At 40.0% G+C, this 25,245-nt stretch overlaps 1 protein-coding gene across 3 annotated transcripts in view; it reads left to right on the forward strand.

Moving 5' to 3' along the window:
• Positions 1-3,951: 3,951 nt before the first annotated feature.
• LOC128706530 (uncharacterized) overlaps positions 3,952-25,245 on the forward strand; it is a 68,268-nt gene continuing 46,974 nt past the window's right edge. Inside the window, exons 1-2 of one of the 3 annotated variants that reach the window (XM_053801440.2) lie at positions 3,985-4,110; positions 11,361-11,541. In XM_053801440.2, the coding sequence (XP_053657415.1) occupies positions 11,517-11,541 (25 nt within the window). In that variant the 5' untranslated portion in view covers positions 3,985-4,110; positions 11,361-11,516. Of the gene's footprint in view, positions 4,111-11,360; positions 11,542-17,851; positions 18,981-25,245 lie in introns of those variants that run through there. The other 2 variants (XM_053801439.2, XM_070090820.1) reach the window with 2 other exon arrangements.

The following is a 25,245-nucleotide window of genomic DNA, read 5'->3' on the forward strand; positions in this document are numbered from 1 at the left end:
TCATTCGTCCTCTACTCTCTTACTCTCCACTCGCTGACATTAACTGCCAAGACAAACGCACTAAAGTTCCAACGCATCCAGAATCGAGCATTACGTTGGGTGTTGGGAGTGAGGTGGGACGAATTTGCCACCAGTGAATCTCTCCACCTCACGACAAACACACCAGCTTTGAACGTATACTGGAAGACACTCAGTGATAAACAACTTGACAGACTTGAAGCATATCATGACCACTGGACTACATACTTAGCTGATATTCTCAGACGTCCTTACAGTGATGTAAATCTCTTTCAAACATTGTATGATCCGGCACCTCCACTACAATACAAATAAACTACCTGACTTATTTAGCTTAAATATTCAAATAACTTAAAAGTGCCATTGCCGTAGAGCTGTGTCTTTGTGCGTTTCGAGCTGAAGTGCTTGTGACGTGCGTTTTGCGTTGCCTTTTTGCGGTAACATATCCCTGAGCCGTATCCAGTCATTGCGAGTTGAAATGCTCACGAGAGAGATAATGCTGAATATTATGTTTTCTTTGATTAGCAGTTGGGTATAGTCCTGACACTTTTCCTCCTTCCTAAGATTTTTTCCTCTCTACAACTATCTTCTTCTCCTGTCCCCACTTGCCCCTCGCCCCTAGTGGGCCCTTACCTGTGAGTCCAGTTTCGTTTCCTTTCTGTTTCAGAACTTCCACGACTACGGTGCTCTTCGCGCCTATTCCAAGGCTGAGGGACTGATTATCTCATCTTATGTATATAGTCCTACTGTCTTTAAGTTATGTCCTGGAATTTGTATTGATAAAGCCAATGGATGGCGAAACGTCTACAATAAAGATTCCCAGATGTTGCACATGTGTCTTAATTTCATCAAGACTTCAGAGATGGCGAAGCTGCCTTTGTTTTGTTTAATTGTATTCGAAACAGTGATTAGTACTGATTCAAGGTAGATCACAGGTATTTACAAGGTAGATCCCTAGTATTTACAAGGTACATCCCTGGTGTTTACAAGGTAGATCCCTGGTATTTACAAGGTAGATCCCTGGTTTTTACAAGGTAGATCACTGGTATTTACAAGGTAGATCCCTGGTATTTACAAGGTAGATCCTTGGTTTTTACAGGGTAGATCCCTGGTATTTACGAGGTAGATCCCTGGTATTTACGAGGTAGATCCCTGGTATTTACAAGGTAGATCCCTGGGTTTTACAGGGTAGATCCCTGGTATTTACGATGTAGATCTCTGTTATTTACAAGGTAGATCCCTGGTATTTACAAGGTAGATCCCTGGTATAATATAATGCAGAGAATTCGTAGTTTGGAAGTTAGGAGGAGGTGCGGGATTACTAAAACTGTTGTCCAGAGGGCTGAGGAAGGGTTGTTGAGGTGGTTCGGACATGTAGAGAGAATGGAGCGAAACAGAATGACTTCAAGAGTGTATCAGTCTGTAGTGGAAGGAAGGCGGGGTAGGGGTCGGCCTAGGAAAGGTTGGAGGGAGGGGGTAAAGGAGGTTTTGTGTGCAAGGGGCTTGGACTTCCAGCAGGCGTGCGTGAGCGTGTTTGATAGGAGTGAATGGAGACGAATGGTTTTTAATACTTGACGTGCTGTTGGAGTGTGAGCAAAGTAACATTTATGAAGGGGTTCAGGGAAACCGGCAGGCCGGACTTGAGTCCTGGAGATGGGAAGTACAGTGTCTGCACTCTGAAGGAGGGGTGTTAATGTTGCAGTTTAAAAACTGTAGTGTAAAGCACCCTTCTGGCAAGACAGTGATGGAGTGAATGATGGTGAAAGTTTTTCTTTTTCGGGCCACCCTGCCTTGGTGGGAATCGGCCAGTGTGATAATAAAAAATAAATAATCCCTGGTATTTACAAGGTAGATCCTGGTATTTACAAGGCAGATTCCTGGTATTTACGAGGTAGATCCCTGGTATTTACAAGGTAGATCCCTGGTTTTTACAGGGTAGATCCTTGGTATTTACGAGGTAGATCTCTGGTATTAACAAGGTAGATCCCTGGTATTTACAAGGTAGATCCCTGGTATTTACAAGGTAGATCCTGGTATTTACAAGGCAGATTCCTGGTATTTACGAGGTAGATCCCTGGTATTTACAAGGTAGATCTCAGGTATTTACAAGGTACATCCTGGTATTTACAAGGTAGATCCCTGGTATTTACAAGGTAGATCCCTGGTATTTACAAGGTAGATCCTGGTATTTACAAGGTAGATCCCCGGTATTTACAAAGTAGATCCTGGTATTTACAAGGTAGATCCTGGTATTTACAAGGTAGATCCCTGGTATTTACAAGGTAGATCCCTGGTGTTTACAAGGTAGATCCTGGTATTTACAAGGTCGATCCTGGTATTTACAAGGTAGATCCCTGGTATTTACAAGGTAGATCCCTGGTATTTACAAGGTAGATCTCAGGTATTTACAAGGTACATCCTGGTATTTACAAGGTAGATCCCTGGTATTTACAAGGTAGATCCCTGGTATTTACAAGGTAGATCCTAGTATTTACAAAGTAGATCCCTGGTATTTACAAGGTAGATCCTGGTATTTACAAGGTAGATCCCTGGAATTTACAAGGTAGATCCCTGATATTTACAAGGTAGATCCTGGTATTTACAAGGTAGATCCTGGTATTTACAAGGTAGATCCCTGGTATTTACAAGGTAGATCCCTGGTGTTTACAAGGTAGATCCCTGATATTTACAAGGTAGATCCTGGTATTTACAAGGTAGATCCTGGTATTTACAAGGTAGATCCTGGTATTTACAAGGTAGATCCTGGTATTTACAAAGTAGATCCCTGGTATTTACAAGGTAGATCCTGGTATTTACAAAGTAGATCCTTGGTATTTACAAGGTAGATCCTGGTATTTACAAGGTAGATCCTGGTATTTACAATGTAGATCCCTGGTATTTACAAGGTAGATCTTGGTATTTACAAGGTAGATCCCTGGTATTTACAAGGTAGATCCCTGGTATTTACAAGGTGGATCCTGGTATTTACAAGGTAGATCCTGGTATTTACAAGGTAGATCCTGGTATTTACAAGGTAGATCCCTGGTATTTACAAGGTAGATCCTGGTATTTACAAGGTAGATCCTGGTATTTACAAGGTAGATCCCTGGTATTTACAAAGTAGATCCTGGTATTTACAAGGTAGATCCTGGTATTTACAAGGTAGATCCCTGGTATTTACAAAGTAGATCCTTGGTATTTACAAGGTAGATCCTGGTATTTACAAGGTAGATCCCTGGTATTTACAAGGTAGATCCTGGTATTTACAAGGTAGATCCCTGGTATTTACAAAGTAGATCCCTGGTATTTACAAGGTATATCCTGGTATTTACAAGGTAGATCCCTGGTATTTACAAAGTAGATCCTTGGTATTTACAAGGTAGATCCTGGTATTTACAAGGTAGATCCCTGGTATTTACAAGGTAGATCCTGGTATTTACAAGGTAGATCCCTGGTATTTACAAAGTAGATCCTTGGTATTTACAAGGTAGATCCTGGTATTTACAAGGTAGATCCCTGGTATTTACAAAGTAGATCCCTGGTATTTACAAGGTAGATCCTGGTATTTACAAGGTAGATCCCTGGTATTTACAAAGTAGATCCTTGGTATTTACAAGGTAGATCCTGGTATTTACAAGGTAGATCCCTGGTATTTACAAGGTAGATCCTGGTATTTACAAGGTAGATCCCTGGTATTTACAAAGTAGATCCTTGGTATTTACAAGGTAGATCCTGGTATTTACAAGGTAGATCCCTGGTATTTACAAGGTAGATCCCTGGTATTTACAAAGTAGATCCTTGGTATTTACAAGGTAGATCCTGGTATTTACAAGGTAGATCCCTGGTATTTACAAGGTAGATCCCTGGTATTTACAAAGTAGATCCTTGGTATTTACAAGGTAGATCCTGGTATTTACAAGGTAGATCCCTGGTATTTACAAGCAGAGGACGCCTTGACGCCGGTCTGCCGCTGCGACCCTTAACAGCACGTTGGTTGTGTTGCTGCTGCTGCTGCTGCACACTCTGCCACACTCTCTATTTCACTCTTTATGGTGTACCCGAGGCTCTCACTCTACAACACCAGCACACCAGGTAAGTCTCACCTCCACCACACCACCTAACACCCTCCTGGTTGCTTGGTTAATAAGTAAGTTAGTGGTTGAAGATGATCCACTACACTTGAGGTTATCATGGCTACGTGTCCTCCAGCTTCATCACAAAGCCAGGGCTGCTTTAAACACCTAAAATAAGAATTAAAGTAAATTCTGAACGTGTGTATATAGAGTGAGGCATACACCACTGGGTGTGTGCATGGTGTGAGGTCCTGGGGTGTACATACAGTGTTAATAATGAACATCAAGCAGCAGCCTCCACACACTCGCCAGCCCGGGAAAACTTTTTTTTGGTGATGTGAGATGAATATTTGCCTTGTCTCTTGTTAATTACCTCACTTAGTGCTGTTTCGCGTGCTTATTTATTATTTGTAGGTGATGAGGATCAAGCTGGGACCAGAAGCTAACGTGTAAGAATAAAAATAAGTCCAGGACCCCCAGTGAAAATGAGTCACTTTCATGTTATCTTAGGTAGTTTAAACTGTGTATGATAATTGTACTTATGTGTACCTGTGTGTGTGTGCCTAAGTCAACTTGCTGTCTACCCACCTATGTGAGTAGGGGAGCACTAAATCTGTAGAGGGTCATACAGCACTTGGGGGGGGGGGTTGATGATGGGAGTTGTTATGTAAGTTTATTCAGGTATACACAAATACAGTTACATACATTATCATACATAGCAGCATATGTGTAAAGTACCTGGGATAACCCAAAAAAGTCACAGAGTGACTTATTTCCATTGGGGTCCTCTTACCTTATTATTATAATATAAAGGTTATAATATCTTATTATTATTCTATAAAAGAGATAACGTCCTAAAATTACATGTGTGTTAGCTAAAAAAATAAAAAAAATCATTCCCCTCCCTTTCTGTAGCTACATTCATCAGACACCTTTTGGCATTCTTCTTGAACTGGTTCATGCTATGACTGGCTTTGACATGTGTGGGCAGTCTGTTCCATTCCTTTATTGCTGTACAATATAAGGTGTTTGAAGCCTGGCCACTGACTGTGGGTACTACAAAGTTGTGCTCTCTCCCCCTAGTACTATGATTGCTTTGGTTCCCAACCTTGACAAAATTGACAGCAAGATATTCTGGACACTGTTTGTGAGCAATTTTATAAACATGATTTAGCTTCAGTTGTTTTACTCTGTCTTCAACATTCAGCATATCCAACTGCTGTAATTCATCCTGGCCTACATGCTCTCTTGAACCCAGGTCCAGGATGAATCTTACGATTTTGTTCTGGGTGATTTGCAGTCTATCTTTCAGTGTTTCTGTCAAGGCAGAGTACCATGAAGATCAAGCATAATCCATATGACACTGTATAAGGGCTAGACATAGGGGCCTGGGAGCCTCAGTAGGTAGACACTGTGCTTGTCTCTAGAGGAATTTCAGTCTGGCATTCACTTTCTTTACTACACTGTTCCCTATCAATTCTCCTGACATGCATGGGTCAAAGGGGATTCCCAGATATGTTACTGAGGAAACTGAAGTGATGGGCTCCCCATTACACTGGACATTAAAATTATTTACCCTTCTGCTGCAGGACTCCAGTTCCAGTATTAATACATTAGCTATATCATGTGGGTCTTTACCTGACAAACAGAGCACTGTCATCTGCATACAGTAGGAGTTTGCACTTGACACTGATAGGCATGTCGTTAACATAGCGTAGGAATAAGAAGGGACTCGGAATACTACCTTGGGGAACTTCACATTCTATCGGCAGGGGTTCTTATTTCATTTTGTTGATTTTGACAATTTGTCACCTGTTGTTAAGGTAGGACTTGACAGTATAGAAGGCCTTTTGCAGGTCTAAGGTTACCATACCTATGAGGTTCCCCATTGACATCTCAGTTCTCAAGTAATCCATCAGATTAATTAGGAAGGTGTCGGTTGAGTAAGATCTTCTAAAGCTTGATTGATAGCTATGGAGAATGTTGTCATTAAGGTACTTAACTACTTGACAGTACAAGGACCCCAATGGAAATATGTCATTTTACTTTTACTTTTTTGGGGGGTTATACTATGTAATTTACACTTGGTGCTATGTAAAATAATTGTACTTGTGTACCTGCACCTAAATAAACTTATTTACTAATCCTAGGAAAGGGAAGTCAGGTCCTGTTCCATAGATCAAGTGCCTCTTACTGGTAACTCCCTTTGAGGGGCTAAGAACATGTCAGTATGAGATCACAGAAGTAGGCCTCCTGGCCTATTTAGATTTATTTGTATTTTGATTCTTTATTTCCAATCAGCAAATTTCAAAATACATAATCAGAAAGCCCATAGGATACACAGTCAAGTTTTTAAGAACTATATACTAGTAGTTTGAGTTATGATTTTTTTTATATATAAGGATAGCACGCAGCAGATGGTGGATCAAGCCTCCACTACGTCTTGCGCCAAATGACCCACGTGGGTTTAGCGCTTAACACAAATTATTTACATTTATTAATATCTGTACATGGATGAATAAGACACATCTAACACCTGGACATATTTATTTTGAGGATTTTTGCCATCCATTACATACAGCAGTCAGAAATGAGGCATTCAGTCTCTGAGCCTTGATCAGTCTGAAGAAGAGGCTGGAAAGTACACATTTAGCCCATGCTAGGCAGGTCCATCTCATACCCACTCATATGCACAACCAACCTGAGTGATGCTAACTTGGAATTTGTTCCATTCATCAAATGCAAAATCTTTATTGCTAAGAATCATCCATAGAAATTACAATGATTGAGTATGTAGTTTATTCAGGTGCATTTTTGATGCGATTATGGCGCAAGTATCATTTGATACATTTGAATGCTCTAAACTTTAGAGTCTAAAGAAAACCACTTAATAGGCAGACCAGTACTTCTCCTATATCCCCTTTAAATCTAAATTTGACCTATATTAATAATAATAATTTTTATTTCTACAAGTACATGATACAACGTATACATACAGACCTAGCTGACATAGTAAAATACTGTATAGAAAGCCCCTTGTTATGCAGAACATTTGGGGCTAATTAGGTAAATTTTGTCCCTCAGGATGCAACCTACACCAGTCGACTAACACCCAGGTACCTATTTACTGGTAGGTGAACAGAGACAGCAGGTGTAAGGAAACACACCCAGTATTTCCAGCCTTACCAGGGATCAATCCACGGACACTCAGTGTGTAGGCTGAGTGCGCTACCAACTGAGGTGCTGTTGGTAGTAAAGTTTTCCCTATTACTCGGATTCCTAAAATATAATCAAGGGTGATTGGCCATGGTTTAGGCTGTCCCAATAATTGAAGTGTACCTAGTAATTACCCATAAAACAAACCTCGTGGTAGGGAGCACTTACATTTCTCAGGAAAATCACCAAAAATCAAATATTAACTCCATTTTAAGGCCTATTTTAATCTACATTGGCTCTGAAACTGAACAGTATCATCTAATTCACTAATATGTCTTACATTCTATCAATAGATACAAAAGAAACCCAATAAAGGCATAAAAAAAAATGCAAAGTTGCTATTTTAAATCCAACATAGTCAGAGGTTTGCTGTTTCCATCATGCACTTTTGGGGCAAAATTCTTTTTTTTTTTTTTATACTGTGCACTGTCACTGAACTTGCCCATTCTCTCATGTTTAGGCCAAAATGTACCACTCACTACATATTTGAAGGCATTGTGCTTAAGACTTAGATCTACATGAGCGGCACTGTCAAGAAGACAGTGAAATGGTTAAGAACTATATATTAGTTTAATTTTATTTTTTAAGGGTCTATGCAAGGTATCAGGAAGTTATAAAAGATACAGGTTACAAAATTATTAAAAAGTAAAGAAAAAAAGAATTGTAATTGTTTAGTTGTAAAAGAGGATAACTAATACATGTATATGAAATTACAATACAGGATAATGTAGTACAGTATAAGTTGTTTGAAGATTATTTCAGCAGACATACACAAACAGACAAACATTTTATTTTCTTGTGCAGTATAAAAAAAAGTAGTTTATATGTAATAAAATATTGTTAAGCACAAAAGAAAGCCATTAGCATGCATGTGCATTTCAGGCAGACTAATGCTAATGTTTACACACTACTTAAAACTAGACATAGATATTGAGTAGTACAGTTATGAGCAGAACTGGCCTTAGGAGGTGCGGGACCCAATTGGGAACAGTTTTGGTGGGCCCCATGTATGGAAAGCAATCAAACTGTGCATTTAAAAATGCATGCAAGTTAATAGACCAAACAGAGATGTAAGCTATGTCTTAATATAATATTGCATACATGTAAGGCTACAAGTAACAAACAAAATTTGTATATCACCTCTGAAAAGTACATACATAGTCACAATACCACTTGCTTTAGTGACTTTGAAATGATTTATAAAAAAATATTAATTTATTTTTGTTCAGAAAAAAAAAATCAGAATTTAAGTGCACTGTTGGAAAAAAAAATTATCTTTTTTGGACTTATAAAAATCACTTAACATTCACAAACTATAAATGAGTCATATTATTATTGCTTTTTATTAGGAGAAAATTATTTTTCTTGCTCTTTTTGTCTGCCAAGTCTTTTAGAATTTTGTCAAAGTTTAAACTCCTGCTAATTTCAGATTCATTGACATAATCGTCAAACTATTCAAACGTTCTTGCTGAATTGATGATCTCAAGTAAGTTTTGATCAGTTTCAGCTTGGAAAAACTCCTTACTCCAAATGTCACAGTCACTGGGATTGTCAGGAAAATCCAAAGAGCAATAAATACATTTGGAAATGTGGTAGATCTGCTGTTGCAAGCAAGTAATTCAAGCATTTTCATGGGGTTTTAAATCTCTGATGGCAGAATTGACTGTAGTGCCTCCATTTCCTCACAAAGCATGTATCCATCTATATCAGCCCATTTTGTGGTTTTTAACTTTATCTTTTTCCTGTGCCACCTCTGTCAGCCCCACTTCCAGATCTACTGCACATTTTCTTATGGTATCCTTGGGCAGGTCCTGAAAATTAAAGAAGAATCCAAATAAATTTTGATACTTTTTCAGTTCAAATCATGGCTCAAGTGTTTGCAGTGCTTTATCTACCACTTGATTAAAACATTGCATTCTGAAAGCTGTTTTTGGATCTGGCAAAGGTTCATCTGCAGATTCATAATCAAATAATTTTCTTTTTTTGCATAAGCACTTACTCTGAGTCTTGAATACAGGCTTAGCATCTAGGTCTTGGGCAAGTTCACTAGTGTCAATCAATGCTTCATCAAAACCTTTTTCCCTGTATGTCTTTAACCAGTTACAAAACCTTTGGAATGAAGAAAGCCCTGTAGCAACATCTATGGTATCACACTGAAGTTCATTACTCACATAATTTACTTGAAAGAGTAAGTGCCAGAAAACTAGTGATATCAGAAATTCGCAATCTCTCATTTGGCTGACTAACGATTCAGCATCACTTTTTGCTTGAGCATCATCATTGTTTTCTGCTAACTCTTCTAGTGCATTACAAACTTCAGCAGCTTGGTACTGTACAGCTTTGACACTTTCCATTCTACATTCCCATCGTGTTTCAGAGAGAGGTTTTACAGACACGCCTGTCACATGTTTTCTAAAAACAGTCCATCTTTTAGTAGATATGCAAAAAGGGTGTAAATATGCTGCAGAGTTCCAAAGAAAGTCATTGCATCTGGACATGTCTCCCAAAACTAGGTTGTAGTTGTGACATGCACATGGTGTAAAGAAAGCTCTTGAGTTCTTCTGTAGAAGTCGTGCCTGCACACTTGAGGTGTGTCCCATCATATTGGCACTGTTATCATACCCTTGTCCACGGATATTTTCAGCATTCAACCCTAATGTTTCAAGTTCGTGTAGAAGGGTGTTGTACTAATTTTCACCTGTGCTACTTTCCACCACTAAAAACTTAATGAAATGTTCATATACTCCTGCTGGAGCACGTGATTGTACACCATCAGCTACGTATCTAATTACCATCGACATTTGCTCCTGATGACTGATGTCAGGAGTACAGTCAAGAATTACTGCAAAATACTTAGCAGCCTTGATTCGTAAAATGATTTCCTGTAGAACAGCTTGACCCTTTATATTAACCCCTTCAGGGTCCAAGGCCCAAATCTGAAGTGGTGCTCCAGTGTCCAAGAATTTTCAAAAAAAAATTTGTTATTTTTCTTATGAAATGGTAGAGAATCTTTTTGTGAAGGTAATAAAAAAAAAGTACGAAATTTGATGGAAAATTGACGAAATTATGCTCTCGCGAATTTTGATGTGTCAGCGATATTGACGAATCGGCGATTTTGCCGACTTTGACTCCCATTTTAGGCCAATTACATTATTCCAGTCAACCAAATTCTTAGCTATTTCACTAGTATTCCTTCTATTCTATCGACTGAGCACAAGAAATCGCCAAGTCAACTGTTTCAACTACAAATTAAAGTGATTGGAAATTGTTAATTTGGCCAATTTAAAACAAAGTTCAAAATATTCCAATTTCAAAATAGGGTCCAGAATAAACAATGTAGGTATTCCTGGAACTAAACTAACATTTTTTTCTGTTCATTAGTTATGTTTTGAGGCTTTACAAATAAATTCCATTTTGATTTTTATTCACATAATGAATTTTTATTCACACCAAAAAATAGAAGATTTACTGTTATGCAATACTGTAATAATTGTATAAATATCATCACCATATTTGTGAATGCATATTAGACCCACCAGCTGGCATGTATTAGACGTATGAGGTCGTTGGTTTACTCTTGAATATCGGCAAAAATTTAACATTTCTGCTACTTTGAGCTCAGTTTCAAGCCATTTCCAGTGCTAAAACCAATCAAAATCATCTATATTTCTGTAATATGTCTTCCATTCTATCAAATGAGACCAAGAAATCGCAAATACAACTATTAAAAAACATACGAAAAAACACTGCAAAGTCGCTGTTTTAATCGAAAAATCATGATTTCAGTTTTTTTCTCTCATTATACACAGTGTGCTGCAGGATCTGTGTTATGTGGTGCACACATACCACATAGATGTATTCTCTCATATCTAGGCCCAAATGTACCACTCACAGTTTATCAGAGTGAGCTGAGCTCATGACGTAGATCTACGGTTTGGACCCTGAACGTAAAGCCGTAGATCTACGGGACGGACCCTGAAAGGGTTAATGTTCATTTTGGATTCTTTTTCCTAAATAATGATCATGTATTTCTTTATTCTGGATTTTTTGCAGATGATATTGCATTACTGGATCAAACTTTCCTAGCAACTTAACAACACCAAGGAAATTTCCATTATGTGATGTTCCTATGTGCTCTTCAGATCCCCAGAATGGCAAGTTTCTTTCTGCCAGGAACTGTACAGTGGCTACCTGTCGCTCAAATGTTTGATGCCAGCATTTTGCTTCTCGTCTGGTTAGTTTTTCTGCCACATCATCAATCGTTTTTTCAGCAGATGATCTTTTGCTCTAGTTCACAGCAACTGAGCATAGCTTGCAAATGCTTTTTGAAGTTCTCATGCTCAGCTAGTCTTGTATGAATGTTTGGCCAGTCATTAAAACCACTAGTACTTGCAAGTGCACTTGCTATGTTATCAGAAAGCTTGCAATAGTAACAGAAGATTTTATCACTTGATACAGAGTATAGTAGCCATGGACAATCTACAATTTCACCATTTGGCAGTTTTCTTTTGTAGGTGGTCCTTTTTTCACTAAATAGTCCCTGGAACTCTGACTTATCATTTCTGGCCATGTTGCAGGATCTTCTGATAATTCTACAGGATTGGCAAATTTTTAATTCCTATTCTCCCTTGCCTCAGAGGCACCAGCAGGCATGTCAACAGGCGAGTCTCCTTGTTTGTCAAATTCAGCATTTCTGAGATGGCCAGTCTCACTGTCGGTAAATAAATTCCCACTTTGATTGTCTTGCATAACTTCAGACTGGCTTCCTTCGGTGTCATCATCTTCACTGTGTTGTGGCTTTATTTGCTTTTCTGCATTTTCTGAGATAGTCTTGTTGAATTACTTATCTAATATGCCTTTCTCCTTTTCTGCTTTGGCCTTCTTTGCCTTGGCTACAGCCCTCTTCTTTCTACCACTTAAATATTTTCTGCCAGTGTCTCTTGGTCTTTTACTGATACGTATTTACAGAAACCACAGGATCCTAAAAAAAAAAAAAAATGACATCTATCGCAGAACTGATAAAAAAAAAAAGCTTACTGTTTTTAACCCGTAAACGGTCCAAACGTATATGTACGTTCACTACCCTAGTGCCCCGAATATTTTGAAAAATAAAATTTTTTTTTTTGTTGAAAAAAAAGAGCACATTTTTCTAAGTGTTATAGGATAAAAAAAAAATTAGAGTCAGTACTTACCGAGATATGAGGCCGCAAAGTTGGCACTTGGGGATCACCTAGCGGCAACATGGAGCGCTGCCGCTTGCAAAAGTGTTGCCGATATAACTTTTTTCTATTTTTCATATTTATATAAATTTCATGTTCTGATAATTACAATTTTTAGTAGTTCTTGTCATTTCATAACCAATCTTTGTTCTGACACTAGTATTAGGTACTGAAATTGTACTCAAATTGTCACAAACACACTGACAGGTGGACATTTACACCTGCCTTGGCCATTTACTATTGTCTTGGAATATATACAAAGTATTTTTATGTCCCAGCAATGTTTTGGATATGTGGAAGTATATAATAACAATGAGGAGGAGGAGGAGGATAATAATAATAATAATAATAATAATAATAATAATACATAATAATAAAATAATAAGTTGCCTTGAAGCATGAAAAACAAAGTCCACCCCTGACAGTGACATGATAAGATGAGATAACGTCTGATAAGAGCTGATGTTTGATGAGCATACAGGAGGGTGGGGGAGGGTGCAGCAGATAAGAAAAGATTAGAGGTGACGTTTGATGAGCATCGCCCTCCTTTGTTTTCGCTGGTACACAAACATGTCTGCCTATTTGTCTGTTTGTCAAACTCCCTGTCTGTCTATCCGTCTAGCTCTCTGTCTCAGAGAGAGCCACAAAACTGCGTCATCACCTTTACTCACATCTTCAAGCAGAGTATAGCACTTTGTCTGGATTTTTTGGGTTATCTTAGGTAATTTACAATATACGTGTATTTATGTGTACCTGTGAGACAGAGATAAACATAGATACAGACAGACAAGCGGAGATAGAGCCAGGCTGCCAGCAGCCTGCCAGCCACACAGCTGGCCACCATGCAGCTGGCCAGCCAACCAGCTAGCCAGCCAGCCAGCTAGCCAGTCAGCCAGCCAGCCAGCCAGTCAGCCTGCCAACCAGCCAGCCAGAATTGTTTCTCTTGACTTAGGGCATAGATTGTAAGACATTCTGAAAGGGTATTGCACAAATATTGCACATGGGTTATTATTGAGGTTTTTTGATATTTCCTCGACCCCTTGTGGCCACATCCTCCTCAAAGCCACTAAACTCAGGGTCAAAATCATTTTCCTCTTAAAATGGGAGTGTTAATACTACATGACATCAGTGAATCCCAGGTGTTTGCTGTGCTGTTTGCTCTAGCTGGCACTCATTTGAACTGGTGCTCCCACAAGGTACTAAGTGGTCTCAGATTTTTTAATACTGCGCACACTGAGTGTTAGGACCCATTCTATGCTGACAAGGCATCTCAGGCCAATTGTGCCAAATTTGAAGGCAGGAAAAATAAAACGTATATATACATTTGGGGCACTAGCAGTAAAAAGGTATATATACGTTTGGACCGTTTATGGGTTAATGTCCAGTGTCAGGTACAAGCACCACCCTATCTGGCAACTTCGCCACCGCTTTCGGGGAAATTTGCCAACATATTATATCCAGATCCCTTTTTTCTTACTTCATGTTGTTGTGTGCACTTGACAAGCTGAGAGTAGATTACTCTAGCGTGGGGCCCCCTTAGGCACAGGGCCCAATTGGGAGCAATCGGTCTAATCGGCTTAAGGCTGGCCCTGGTTTTAAGTATACAAAAATAGTGCAAATTTAAGTATGTATTAATACTTTAACCCTTAAATGGTCCAAACGTATATATACGTTTTTTCAACACCTGAAAGTATCTAAAAAATGTAGATTTTTTTTTTGTTTTACATTTGAAAACGTGTAAAAAAAACTTTTATCTACATTTTTTTTTTTTGTTACATTTGAAAATATGTAAAAAAAAGTAGATCTACTTTTGTAGCACTACGAATTTGAACGCCGATTTGTTTGGACCGTTTAAGGGTTAAACTGATTAAGTAGTTTCTAGAAGGCTCTATGATTTCAGGAAGTAGTTCGATGAGTTGGTTTTGTTAGTTAAGTATAGATGAATTGGTTTTGTTTGGTATAGCATACATAGTGTTGGTATAGTTAAGTTAGGGAGATGAGGCAATTTTTAATTTTAGCACAGAACTGATTGGAAGACAGGAGACCTTTTGCTGGTTCGGGCAATGCAGTCTAGATCTTGGGGCCCTTCATATGCATTGCATTTTTGCAATGGCCTGAACCCAAACTGACAGGGGTTGAGTATGTTGTGGGAGATGAGGTAGGAATAGATTCACTTATGAATTAATTTTTCAAAGATTTTAGAGAGAGAGTGTAAGTTGGATATTGGCCTATAGTTATTTAAGTGTGTTTGATCTCCTCCTGTATGTATCGGGGTGACCTTCGCTATTTTGAGAACTGTGGGGAAGTTAGAGGATTCAATGGATTTGTTAAAGAGTGTTGTGATGATTGGTGACAGCACTTGCGAAGCTTTTTTGTATATAAAGGGTGGTAAGGTATGTATTTAAATCTCCTCTCTTGTTTTTTAGTGTGTTGATAATAAGGGAGACTTCTGTTGGGTTAGTCGGAGCTAAGAACAGTGTGTTCGGGTAGTTGCCAGTGAGGTAGTCATTAGGTGGGGTATTTGAGCCTGAGATTTTATCGGCAAGGTTTTTTCCTATAGTGGAGAAGAAATCATTGAGTCTGTTTGCTGTTTCAGTTGGTGGGAGTTGGGGCTCATCAGGTTTTGTTAGTTTGATTGCTCTGTTTCATAAGAACATAAGAAAGAAGGAACACTGCAGCAGGCCTACTGACCCATGCGGAGCAGGTCCATGTCCCCCCCCCGGATTAGCCCAATGACCCACCCAGTCTGATCATCTCCACTCAAGGATGGAGCACTGCACCAGACCCAGCAGCACAAGCTAGTCAGGTCCAACTCACACCCACCCACACCCACTCATGTATTTATCTTACCTATTTTTAAAACTACACAACGTTTTAGCCTGAATAACTGTACAGTGGACCCTCAATCAGCGATATTAATCCGTTCCTGAGAGCTCATCGTTAGTCAAAATAATCGTTAGTCAAGTTAATTTTCCCCATAAGAAATAATGGAAATCAAATTAATCCGTGCAAGACACCCAAAAGTATTGAAAAAAAAAATTGCAACATGAAATATTAATTTTAATACACACAAACTGAAGATTACATGCACAGTTACATGACACTTACCTTTATTGAAGATCTGGTGATGATTGATGGGATGGGAGGAGGGGAGAGCGTTATCTTCTTAATGTTTAGAAGGGGAATCCCCTTCCATTAGCACTTGAGGCAGCAAGTCTTTTTCTGGGGTTACTTCCCTTGTTCTTTTAATGCCGCTAGGACCAGCTTGAGAGTCACTGGACTTTTGTCGCACAACATATCTGCCCATAGAGGCCTGTACCTCTCGTTCCTTTATGACTTTCCTAAAGTGGTTCACAACATTGTCAGTGTACAGGTTGCCAACACGGCTTGCAGTAGCTGTGTCAGGGTGATTATCATCCATAAAGCTTTGCACTTTAAGCCACATTGCACAGATTTCCTTAATCTTAGAAGTAAGCAACTTCTTCAATTTCTCTCTCCCCTCCTCCGAAGCAGTTTCCTCAGGTCTGCCCTCTTGCTGTTCAAGATGATCTAGCAGCTCATCAGTGGTTAGTTCTTCACTGTCCTCCACCACCAACTCTTCCACATCCTCCCCACTAACCTCCAACCCCAAGGACTTCCCCAATGCCACAATGGATTCCTCAACTGGCATAGGATTCTCAGGGTTAGCTTCAAACCCTTCCAAATCCCTTTTGTCTACACATTCTGGCCACAGTTTTTTCCAAGCAGAGTTCAATGTCCTCTTAGTCACTTCCTCCCAAGTCTTACCTATAATGTTTACACAATTGAGGATGGTAAAATGATCTTTCCAAAACTCTCTTAGAGTCAGTTGAGTTTTTGAGGTCACTACAAAGCACCTTTCAAACATAGCTTTTGTGTTCAGTTTCTTGAAGTTGGAAATAACCTGCTGGTCCATGGGCTGCAGGAGAGGAGTGGTATTAGGAGGCAAAAACTTCACCTTAATGAAGCTCATGTCCCTAGAAAGTCGCTCTGCCACATCTGTAGGATGACCAGGGGCATTGTCTAATACCAGGAGGCACTTAAGGTCTCATTTCTTTTTAATTAGGTAATTTTTCACATCGGGGGCAAATGCGTGGTGTACCCAGTCATAGAAAAAGTCCATAGTGACCCATGCCTTACTGTTTGCCCTCCACAGCACACACAAATTAGCCTTGAGGACATTGTTTTTCCTGAACACTCCGGGGGTTTCAGAGTGATTCACCAATAAAGGCTTCACTTTGCAATCACCACTAGCTTTGGCACACATCAACAAAGTAAGCCTGTCTTTCATAGGCTTATGTCCTGGAAGTGCCTTTTCCTCCTGAGTAATGTACGTCCTGCTTGGCATTTTCTTCCAAAACAGGCCTGTTTCGTCACAATTAAACACTTGTTCAGGTTTCAGTCCTTCACTGTCTATGTACTCCTTGAAGTCCTGCACATATTTTTCAGCCGCTTTGTGGTCCGAACTGGCAGCCTCACCATGCCTTATCACACTATGAATGCCACTACGCTTCTTAAATCTCTCAAACCAACCTTTGCTGGCCTTAAATTCACTCACATCACTAGTTGCTGGCATTTTTTTAATTAAATAGTCATGCAACTTCCTAGCCTTTTCACATATGATCGCTTGAGAGATGCTGTCTCCTGCTATCTGTTTCTCGTTTATCCACACCAATAAAAGTCTCTCAACATCTTCTATCACTTGCGATCTCAGTTTTGAAAACATAGTTGCACCTTTGGCAAGAACAGCTTCCTTGATTGCCGTTTTCTTGCCCACAATAGTAGCGATGGTTGATTGGGGTTTATTATACAACCTGACCAGCTCAGAGATATGCACTCCACTTTCATATTTATCAGTGATCTCTTTCTTCATCTCCATAGTAATTCTCACCCTTTTTGCTGTAGGGTTGGCACTAGAAGCTTTTTTGGGGCCCATGGTGACTTATTTTGCAGGTGCAATCACTAAAAAGGCTGTGATAATATGAAATGTTCCAGTTGTATGTTTGGAAGCGACCGCGGTGGCTGGCTGGCTTGTAAACACTGGCACCAAAGGGACAAGTGAGGCGCGCTCAGGCCAAAGTGGATGCGTATGGTACGGAACGAAAAGCGCTAGTCGGGTTTTTAAGCGCTAGTCGAGGCAAAATTTTTGCGTTTAAATGAATCGCTAGTCAGATTTATCGTTAATCGATGCCGTCGCTGGTTGAGGGTCCACTGTATATATATATACATGTATATATATATATATATATATATATATATATATATATATATATATATATATATATATATATATATATATATAGTGGACCCCCGCATAACGGACGCCTTGCATAGCGGACAATCCGCATAGCGGACGCTTTGTTCGCTAAAATTTTGCCCCGCATAGTGGACAAAAACCCGCTCAGCGGCCTTCGTCCGAGACGCGTCCAATGTGCGGCCTGAGCCACGCTCACATGTTCCGCGGGTGGCATTGTTTACCAGCCAGCCTCCGCGGTAACATCCAAGCATACAATCGGAACATTTTGTATTATTACAGTGTTTTTGGTGATTTTTTTCTGGAAAATAAGTGACCATGGGCCCCAAGAAAGCTTCTAGTGCCAACCCTACAGCAATAAGGGTGAGAATTACTATGGAGATGAAGAAAAAGATCATTGATAAGTATGAAAGTGGAGTGCGTGTCTCCGAGCTGGCCAGGTTGTATAATAAACCCCAATCAACCATTGCTACTATTGGTGGTACAGCTGCTGCTGCTGCTGTACCACCGTCAGCTGCTGCTGCACTGTCAGCTGCTGCTGCTGTACCACCGTCAGCTGCTGCTGCTGCTGTAGTACCGTCTGCTGCTGCTGTAGCATCGTCTGCTGCTGCTGTAGCATCGTCTGCTGCTGCTGTAGCATCGTCTGCTGCTGCTGCTGCTGTAGCATCGTCTGCTGCTGCTGTAACATCGTCAGTTGCTGCTGTAGCATCGTCTGCTGCTGCTGTAGCATCGTCTGTTGCTGCTGTAGCATCGTCTGTTGCTGCTGTACCACCGTCAGCTGCTGCTGCTGCTGTACCACCGTTGTTGGTGTGGCTTATTGAGAATACCAAGAAACAATTAACCCCAGAGGGTTAGCTACCCAGGATAACCCAAGAAAGTCAGTGTCATCGAAGACTGTCTAACTTATTTCCATTGGAGTCCTTAATCTTGTCTCCCAGGATGCAACCCACACCAGTTGACTAACACCCAGGTGAACAGGGAAAATGCCTGGAACTAGTGCTCATATTGGTGAATTTAGAGCCAGCAAAGGTTGGTTTGAGAGATTTAAGAATCGTAGTGGCATACACAGTGTGATAAGGCCTGTTCTGGAAGAAAATACCAAACAGGACCTACAGTACTCAGGAGGAAAAGGCACTCCCAGGACACAGTGTCTCATCAGTCATTGCTGCATCTTCAATAAAGGTAAGTGTCATTTATTCTTCATTTAGTAGAGTAGTACATGCACAATATATATTGAGCATGTACTACTCTATTATTGTGCATGTATCCTTCTCTTTGTGTGTAGGAAAATGTATATTTCATGTGGTAAAAATTTTTTTTTCATACTTTTGGGTGTCTTGCACGGATTAATTTGATTTCCATTATTTCTTATGGGGAAAATTCATTCGCATAGCGAACATTTCACATAACAGCCAGCCCTCTTGCACGGATTAAGGTCGCTATGCGGGGGTCCACTGTATATATATATATATATATATATATACAGTGGACCCCCGGTTAACGATTTTAATCCGTGCAAGAGGGATAATTGTTATGCGAAATAATCGTTATGCGAATGAATTTTCCCCATAAGAAATAATGGAAATAAAATTAATCCGTGCAAGACGCCCAAAAGTATGAAAAAAATTTTTTTTTACCACATGAAATGTTAATTTTAATACACACAAACTGAAAAAGGCATGCACAATTACATGACACTTACTTTTATTGAAGATCTGGTGATGATTGATGGGATGGGAGGAGGGGAGAGCATTATCTTCTTACTGTTTAGAAGGGGAATCCCCTTCCATTACGACTTGAGGTAGCAAGTCCTTTTCCGGGGTTACTTCCCTTCTTCTTTTAATGCCACTAGGACCAGCTTGAGAGTCACTGGACCTCTGTCGCACAACAAATCTGTCCATAGAGCTCTGTACCTCCCGTTCCTTTACGATTTGTCTAAAATGGGCCACAACATTGTCATTGAAATAGTCACCAGCACGGCTTGCAACAGCTGTGTCAGGGTGATTTTCATCTATAAAGGTTTGCAGTTCAACCCACTGTGCACACATTTCCTTAATCTTTGAAGTAGGCACAATGGATTCCACAACTGGCATAGGCTTCTCAGGGTTAGCCCCAAACCCTTCAAAATCTTTCTTAATTTCCATACTAATTCTCACCCTTTTTACCACAGGGTTGGCACTAGAAGCTTTCTTGGGGCCCATGGTCACTTATTTTCCAGAAACAGCACCGAAAACACTGTAATACAGTGGACCCCCGGTTAACGATTTTAATCCGTGCAAGAGGGCTCATCGTTATGCGAAATAATCGTTATGCGAATCAATTTTCCCCATAAGAAATAATGGAAATAAAATTAATCCGTGCAAGACGCCCAAAAGTATGAAAAAAAATTTTTTTTACCACATGAAATGTTAATTTTAATACACACAAACTGAAAAAGGCATGCACAATTAAATGACACTTACTTTTATTGAAGATCTGGTGATGATTGATGGGATGGGAGGAGGGGAGAGAGTGTGTTAGTGTTTAGAAGGGGAATCCCCTTCCATTAGGACTTGAGGTAGTAAGTCCTTTTCTGGGGTTACTTCCCTTCTTCTTTTAATGCCACTAGGGCCAGCTTCAGAGTCACTGGACTTCTTTCGCACAAGATATCTGTCCATAGTGGCCTGTACCTCTCGTTCCTTTATGACTTGCCTAAAGTGTTTCACAACATTGTCAGTGTAATAATCACCAGCACGGCTTGCAATAGCTGTGTGAGGGTGATTTTCATCCATGAAGGTTTGCACTTCAAGCCACTTAGCACAGATTTCCTTTATCTTTGTAGTAGGCAACTTCTTCAATTTCTCTCTCCCCTCCTCTGAACCAGTTTCCTCAGGTCTGGCCTCTTGCTCTTGAAGTTGATCTATCAGCTCATCAGTGGTTAGTTCTTCATTGTCCTCCTCCACCAACTCTTCCACATCCTCCCCACTAACCTCCAACCCCAAGGACTTTCCCAATGCCACAATGGATTCCTCAACTGGCACAGGATTCTCAGGGTTAGCCTCAAACCCTTCAAAATCCCTTTTGTCTACACATTCTGGCCACAGTTTCTTCCAAGCAGAGTTCAAGGTCCTCTTTGTCACTTCCTCCCAAGCCTTACCTATAAGGTTTACACAATTGAGGATATTAAAGTGATCTCTCCAAAACTCTCTTAGAGTCAGTTGAGTTTCTGAGGTCATTACAAAGCACCTTTCAAACAGAGCTTTTGTGTACAGTTTCTTGAAGTTGGAAATAACCTGCTGGTCCATGGGCTGCAGGAGAGGAGTGGTATTAGGAGGCAAAAACTTCACCTTAATGAAGCTCATGTCCCCATAAAGTCGCTCTGACACGTCTGTAGGATGACCAGGGGCATTGTCTAACACCAGGAGGCACTTAAGTTCTAATTTCTTTTCAGTTAGGTAATTTTTCACATTGGGGGCAAATGCATGGTGTAACCAGTTATAGAAAAATTCCCTAGTGACCCATGCCTTACTGTTTGCCCTCCACAGCACACACAAATTATCCTTGAGGACATTCTTTTGCCTGAACGCTCTGGGAGTTTCAGAGTGATACACTAATAAAGGCTTCACTTTGCAATCACCAGTAGCATTGGCACACATCAACAAAGTAAGCCTGTCTTTCATAGGCTTATGTCCTGGGAGTGCCTTTTCCTCCTGAGTAATGTAGGTCCTGCTTGGCATTTTCTTCCAGAACAGGCCTGTTTCATCACAATTAAGCACTTGTTCAGGTTTCAGTCCTTCAGTTTCTATGTACTCCTTGAATTCCTGCACATATTTTTCAGCCGCTTTGTGGTCCGAACTGGCAGCCTCACCATGCCTTATCACACTATGGATGCCACTACGCTTCTTAAATCTCTCAAACCAACCTTTGCTGGCCTTAAATTCACTCACATCATCACTAGTTGCAGGCATTTTTTTAATTAAATCGTCATGCAACTTCCTAGCCTTTTCACATATGATCGCTTGAGAGACGCTATCTCCTGCTATCTGTTTTTCATTTATCCACACCAATAAGAGTCTCTCAACATCTTCCATCAATTGCGATCTTTGTTTCGAAAACACAGTTGAACCTTTGGCAAGAACAGCTTCCTTGATTGTCTTTCTGGTGCCCACAATAGTAGCGATGGTTGATTGGGGTTTCTTGTACAGCTTGACTAGGTCGGCTATACGCACTCCACTTTCATACTTATCAATTATCTCTTTCTTCATCTCTATAGTAATTCTTACCCTTTGAGGTGTAGGGTTGGAACTAGAAGCTTTCTTGGGGCCCATGGTCACTTATTTTCCAGAAACAGCACCGAAAATACTGTAATAATACGAAATATTCCGAGTGTATGCTTGGATGTTACCGCGGAGGCTGGCTGGTAAACAATGAGACGGAGCGGCACATGTGAGGCTGGCTGAGGGCACATTGGACGCGTCTCGGACGAAAATCGGTATGCGGGTTTTTAATCGGTATGCGGGGCAAAAATTTTGCGATAAAAGTAATCGTTATGCGGAAAAATCGCTATGCGATGCCATCGTTATGCGGGGGTCCACTGTAATACGAAATATTCCGAGTGTATGCTTGGATGTTACCGCGGAGGCTGGCTGGTAAACAATGGGACGGGCGGCACATGTGAAGGCACATTGGACGCGTCTCGGACGAAAATCGGTGAGCGGGTTTTTAATCGGTATGCGCGGCAAAAATTTTGCGATAAAAGTAAGCGGTATGCGGAAAAATCGCTATGTGATGCCATCGTTATGCGGGGGTCCACTGTATATATATACACACACACACACACACACACACACACACACACACACACACACACACACACACACCATCCGACTTACGACCACTCGACTTACGACCGTGTTTTTTTTTGCCAAATTTCTGGGAAATAAATAACTATATGTGTTGTACACAGTGTTTATCCTAAACCTTACAGTATAAAATGCAGTACTAACAGCATAAAAAGTAAAGTAAAACATGAAATATCAAAATAAAACAATAAAATAAAGTCATTACAAAAATGTGATGTTGATATTCAGTAGTAAAGTTCGACTTATGTCCATTTCGACTTACGACCGGCTTCTCGGAACCGAACTTGGTCGTAAGTCGGATGGTAGGTGTATACATATATATACCTATATATATATAATATATATATATATATATATATATATATATATATATATATATATATATATATATATATATATATTACATTATCTATATATATATATTTATATATATATATATTACATTATATATATAATATATATATTATAATATATATATATATATACATTTTTATATATATATATAAATATTATATATATTATATATATATATATATATATATATATATATATATATATATATATATATATATATATATATATATATATATATATATATATATATATATATATGTGTGTGTGTGTGTGTGTGTATATATATATGTATATATATATAGTGTATATATATTTTTTTTTATTTTTATTATCACACTGGCCGATTCCCACCAAGGCAGGGTGGCCCGAAAAAGAAAAACTTTCACCATCATTCACTCCATCACTGTCTTGCCAGAAGGGTGCTTTACACTACAGTTTTTAAACTGCAACATTAATACCCCTCCTTCAGAGTGCAGGCACTGTACTTCCCATCTCCAGGACTCAAGTCCGGCCTGCCGGTTTCCCTGAATCCCTTCATAAATGTTACTTTGCTCACACTCCAACAGCACGTCAAGTATTAAAAACCATTTGTCTCCATTCACTCCTATCAAACACGCTCACGCATGCCTGCTGGAAGTCCAAGCCCCTCGCACACAAAACCTCCTTTACCCCCTCCCTCCAACCCTTCCTAGGCCGACCCCTACCCCGCCTTCCTTCCACTACAGACTGATACACTCTTGAAGTCATTCTGTTTCGCTCCATTCTCTCTACATGTCCGAACCACCTCAACAACCCTTCCTCAGCCCTCTGGACAACAGTTTTGGTAATCCCGCACCTCCTCCTAACTTCCAAACTACGAATTCTCTGCATTATATTCACACCACACATTGCCCTCAGACACGACATCTCCACTGCCTCCAGCCTTCTCCTCGCTGCAACATTCATCACCCACGCTTCACACCCATATAAGAGCGTTGGTAAAACTATACTCTCATACATTCCCCTCTTTGCCTCCAAGGACAAAGTTCTTTGTCTCCACAGACTCCTAAGTGCACCACTCACTCTTTTTCCCTCATCAATTCTATGATTCACCTCATCTTTCATAGACCCATCCGCTGACACGTCCACTCCCAAATATCTGAATACGTTCACCTCCTCCATACTCTCTCCCTCCAATCTGATATTCAATCTTTCATCACCTAATCTTTTTGTTATCCTCATAACCTTACTCTTTCCTGTATTCACCTTTAATTTTCTTCTTTTGCACACCCTACCAAATTCATCCACCAATCTCTGCAACTTCTCTTCAGAATCTCCCAAGAGCACAGTGTCATCAGCAAAGAGCAGCTGTGACAACTCCCACTTTGTGTGTGATTCTTTATCTTTTAACTCCACGCCTCTTGCCAAGACCCTCGCATTTACTTCTCTTACAACCCCATCAATAAATATATTAAACAACCACGGTGACATCACACATCCTTGTCTAAGGCCTACTTTTACTGGGAAAAAATTTCCCTCTTTCCTACATACTCTAACTTGAGCCTCACTATCCTCGTAAAAACTCTTCACTGCTTTCAGTAACCTACCTCCTACACCATACACTTGCAACATCTGCCACATTGCCCCCCTATCCACCCTGTCATACGCCTTTTCCAAATCCATAAATGCCACAAAGACCTCTTTAGCCTTATCTAAATACTGTTCACTTATATGTTTCACTGTAAACACCTGGTCCACACACCCCCTACCTTTCCTAAAGCCTCCTTGTTCATCTGCTATCCTATTCTCCGTCTTACTCTTAATTCTTTCAATTATAACTCTACCATACACTTTACCAGGTACACTCAACAGACTTATCCCCCTATAATTTTTGCACTCTCTTTTGTCCCCTTTGCCTTTATACAAAGGAATTATGCATGCTCTCTGCCAATCCCTAGGTACCTTACCCTCTTCCATACATTTATTAAATAATTGCACCAACCACTCCAAAACTATATCCCCACCTGCTTTTAACATTTCTATCTTTATCCCATCAATCCCGGCTGCCTTACCCCCTTTCATTTTACCTACTGCCTCACGAACTTCCCCCACACTCACAACTGGCTCTTCCTCACTCCTACAAGATGTTATTCCTCCTTGCCCTATACACGAAATCACAGCTTCCCTATCTTCATCAACATTTAACAATTCCTCAAAATATTCCCTCCATCTTCCCAATACCTCTAACTCTCCATTTAATAACTCTCCTCTCC

The sequence above is a fragment of the Cherax quadricarinatus genome, chromosome 3 (genome assembly GCF_038502225.1).
Source record: "Cherax quadricarinatus isolate ZL_2023a chromosome 3, ASM3850222v1, whole genome shotgun sequence".
In the NCBI taxonomy this organism is placed as follows: Eukaryota; Metazoa; Arthropoda; class Malacostraca; order Decapoda; family Parastacidae; genus Cherax; species Cherax quadricarinatus.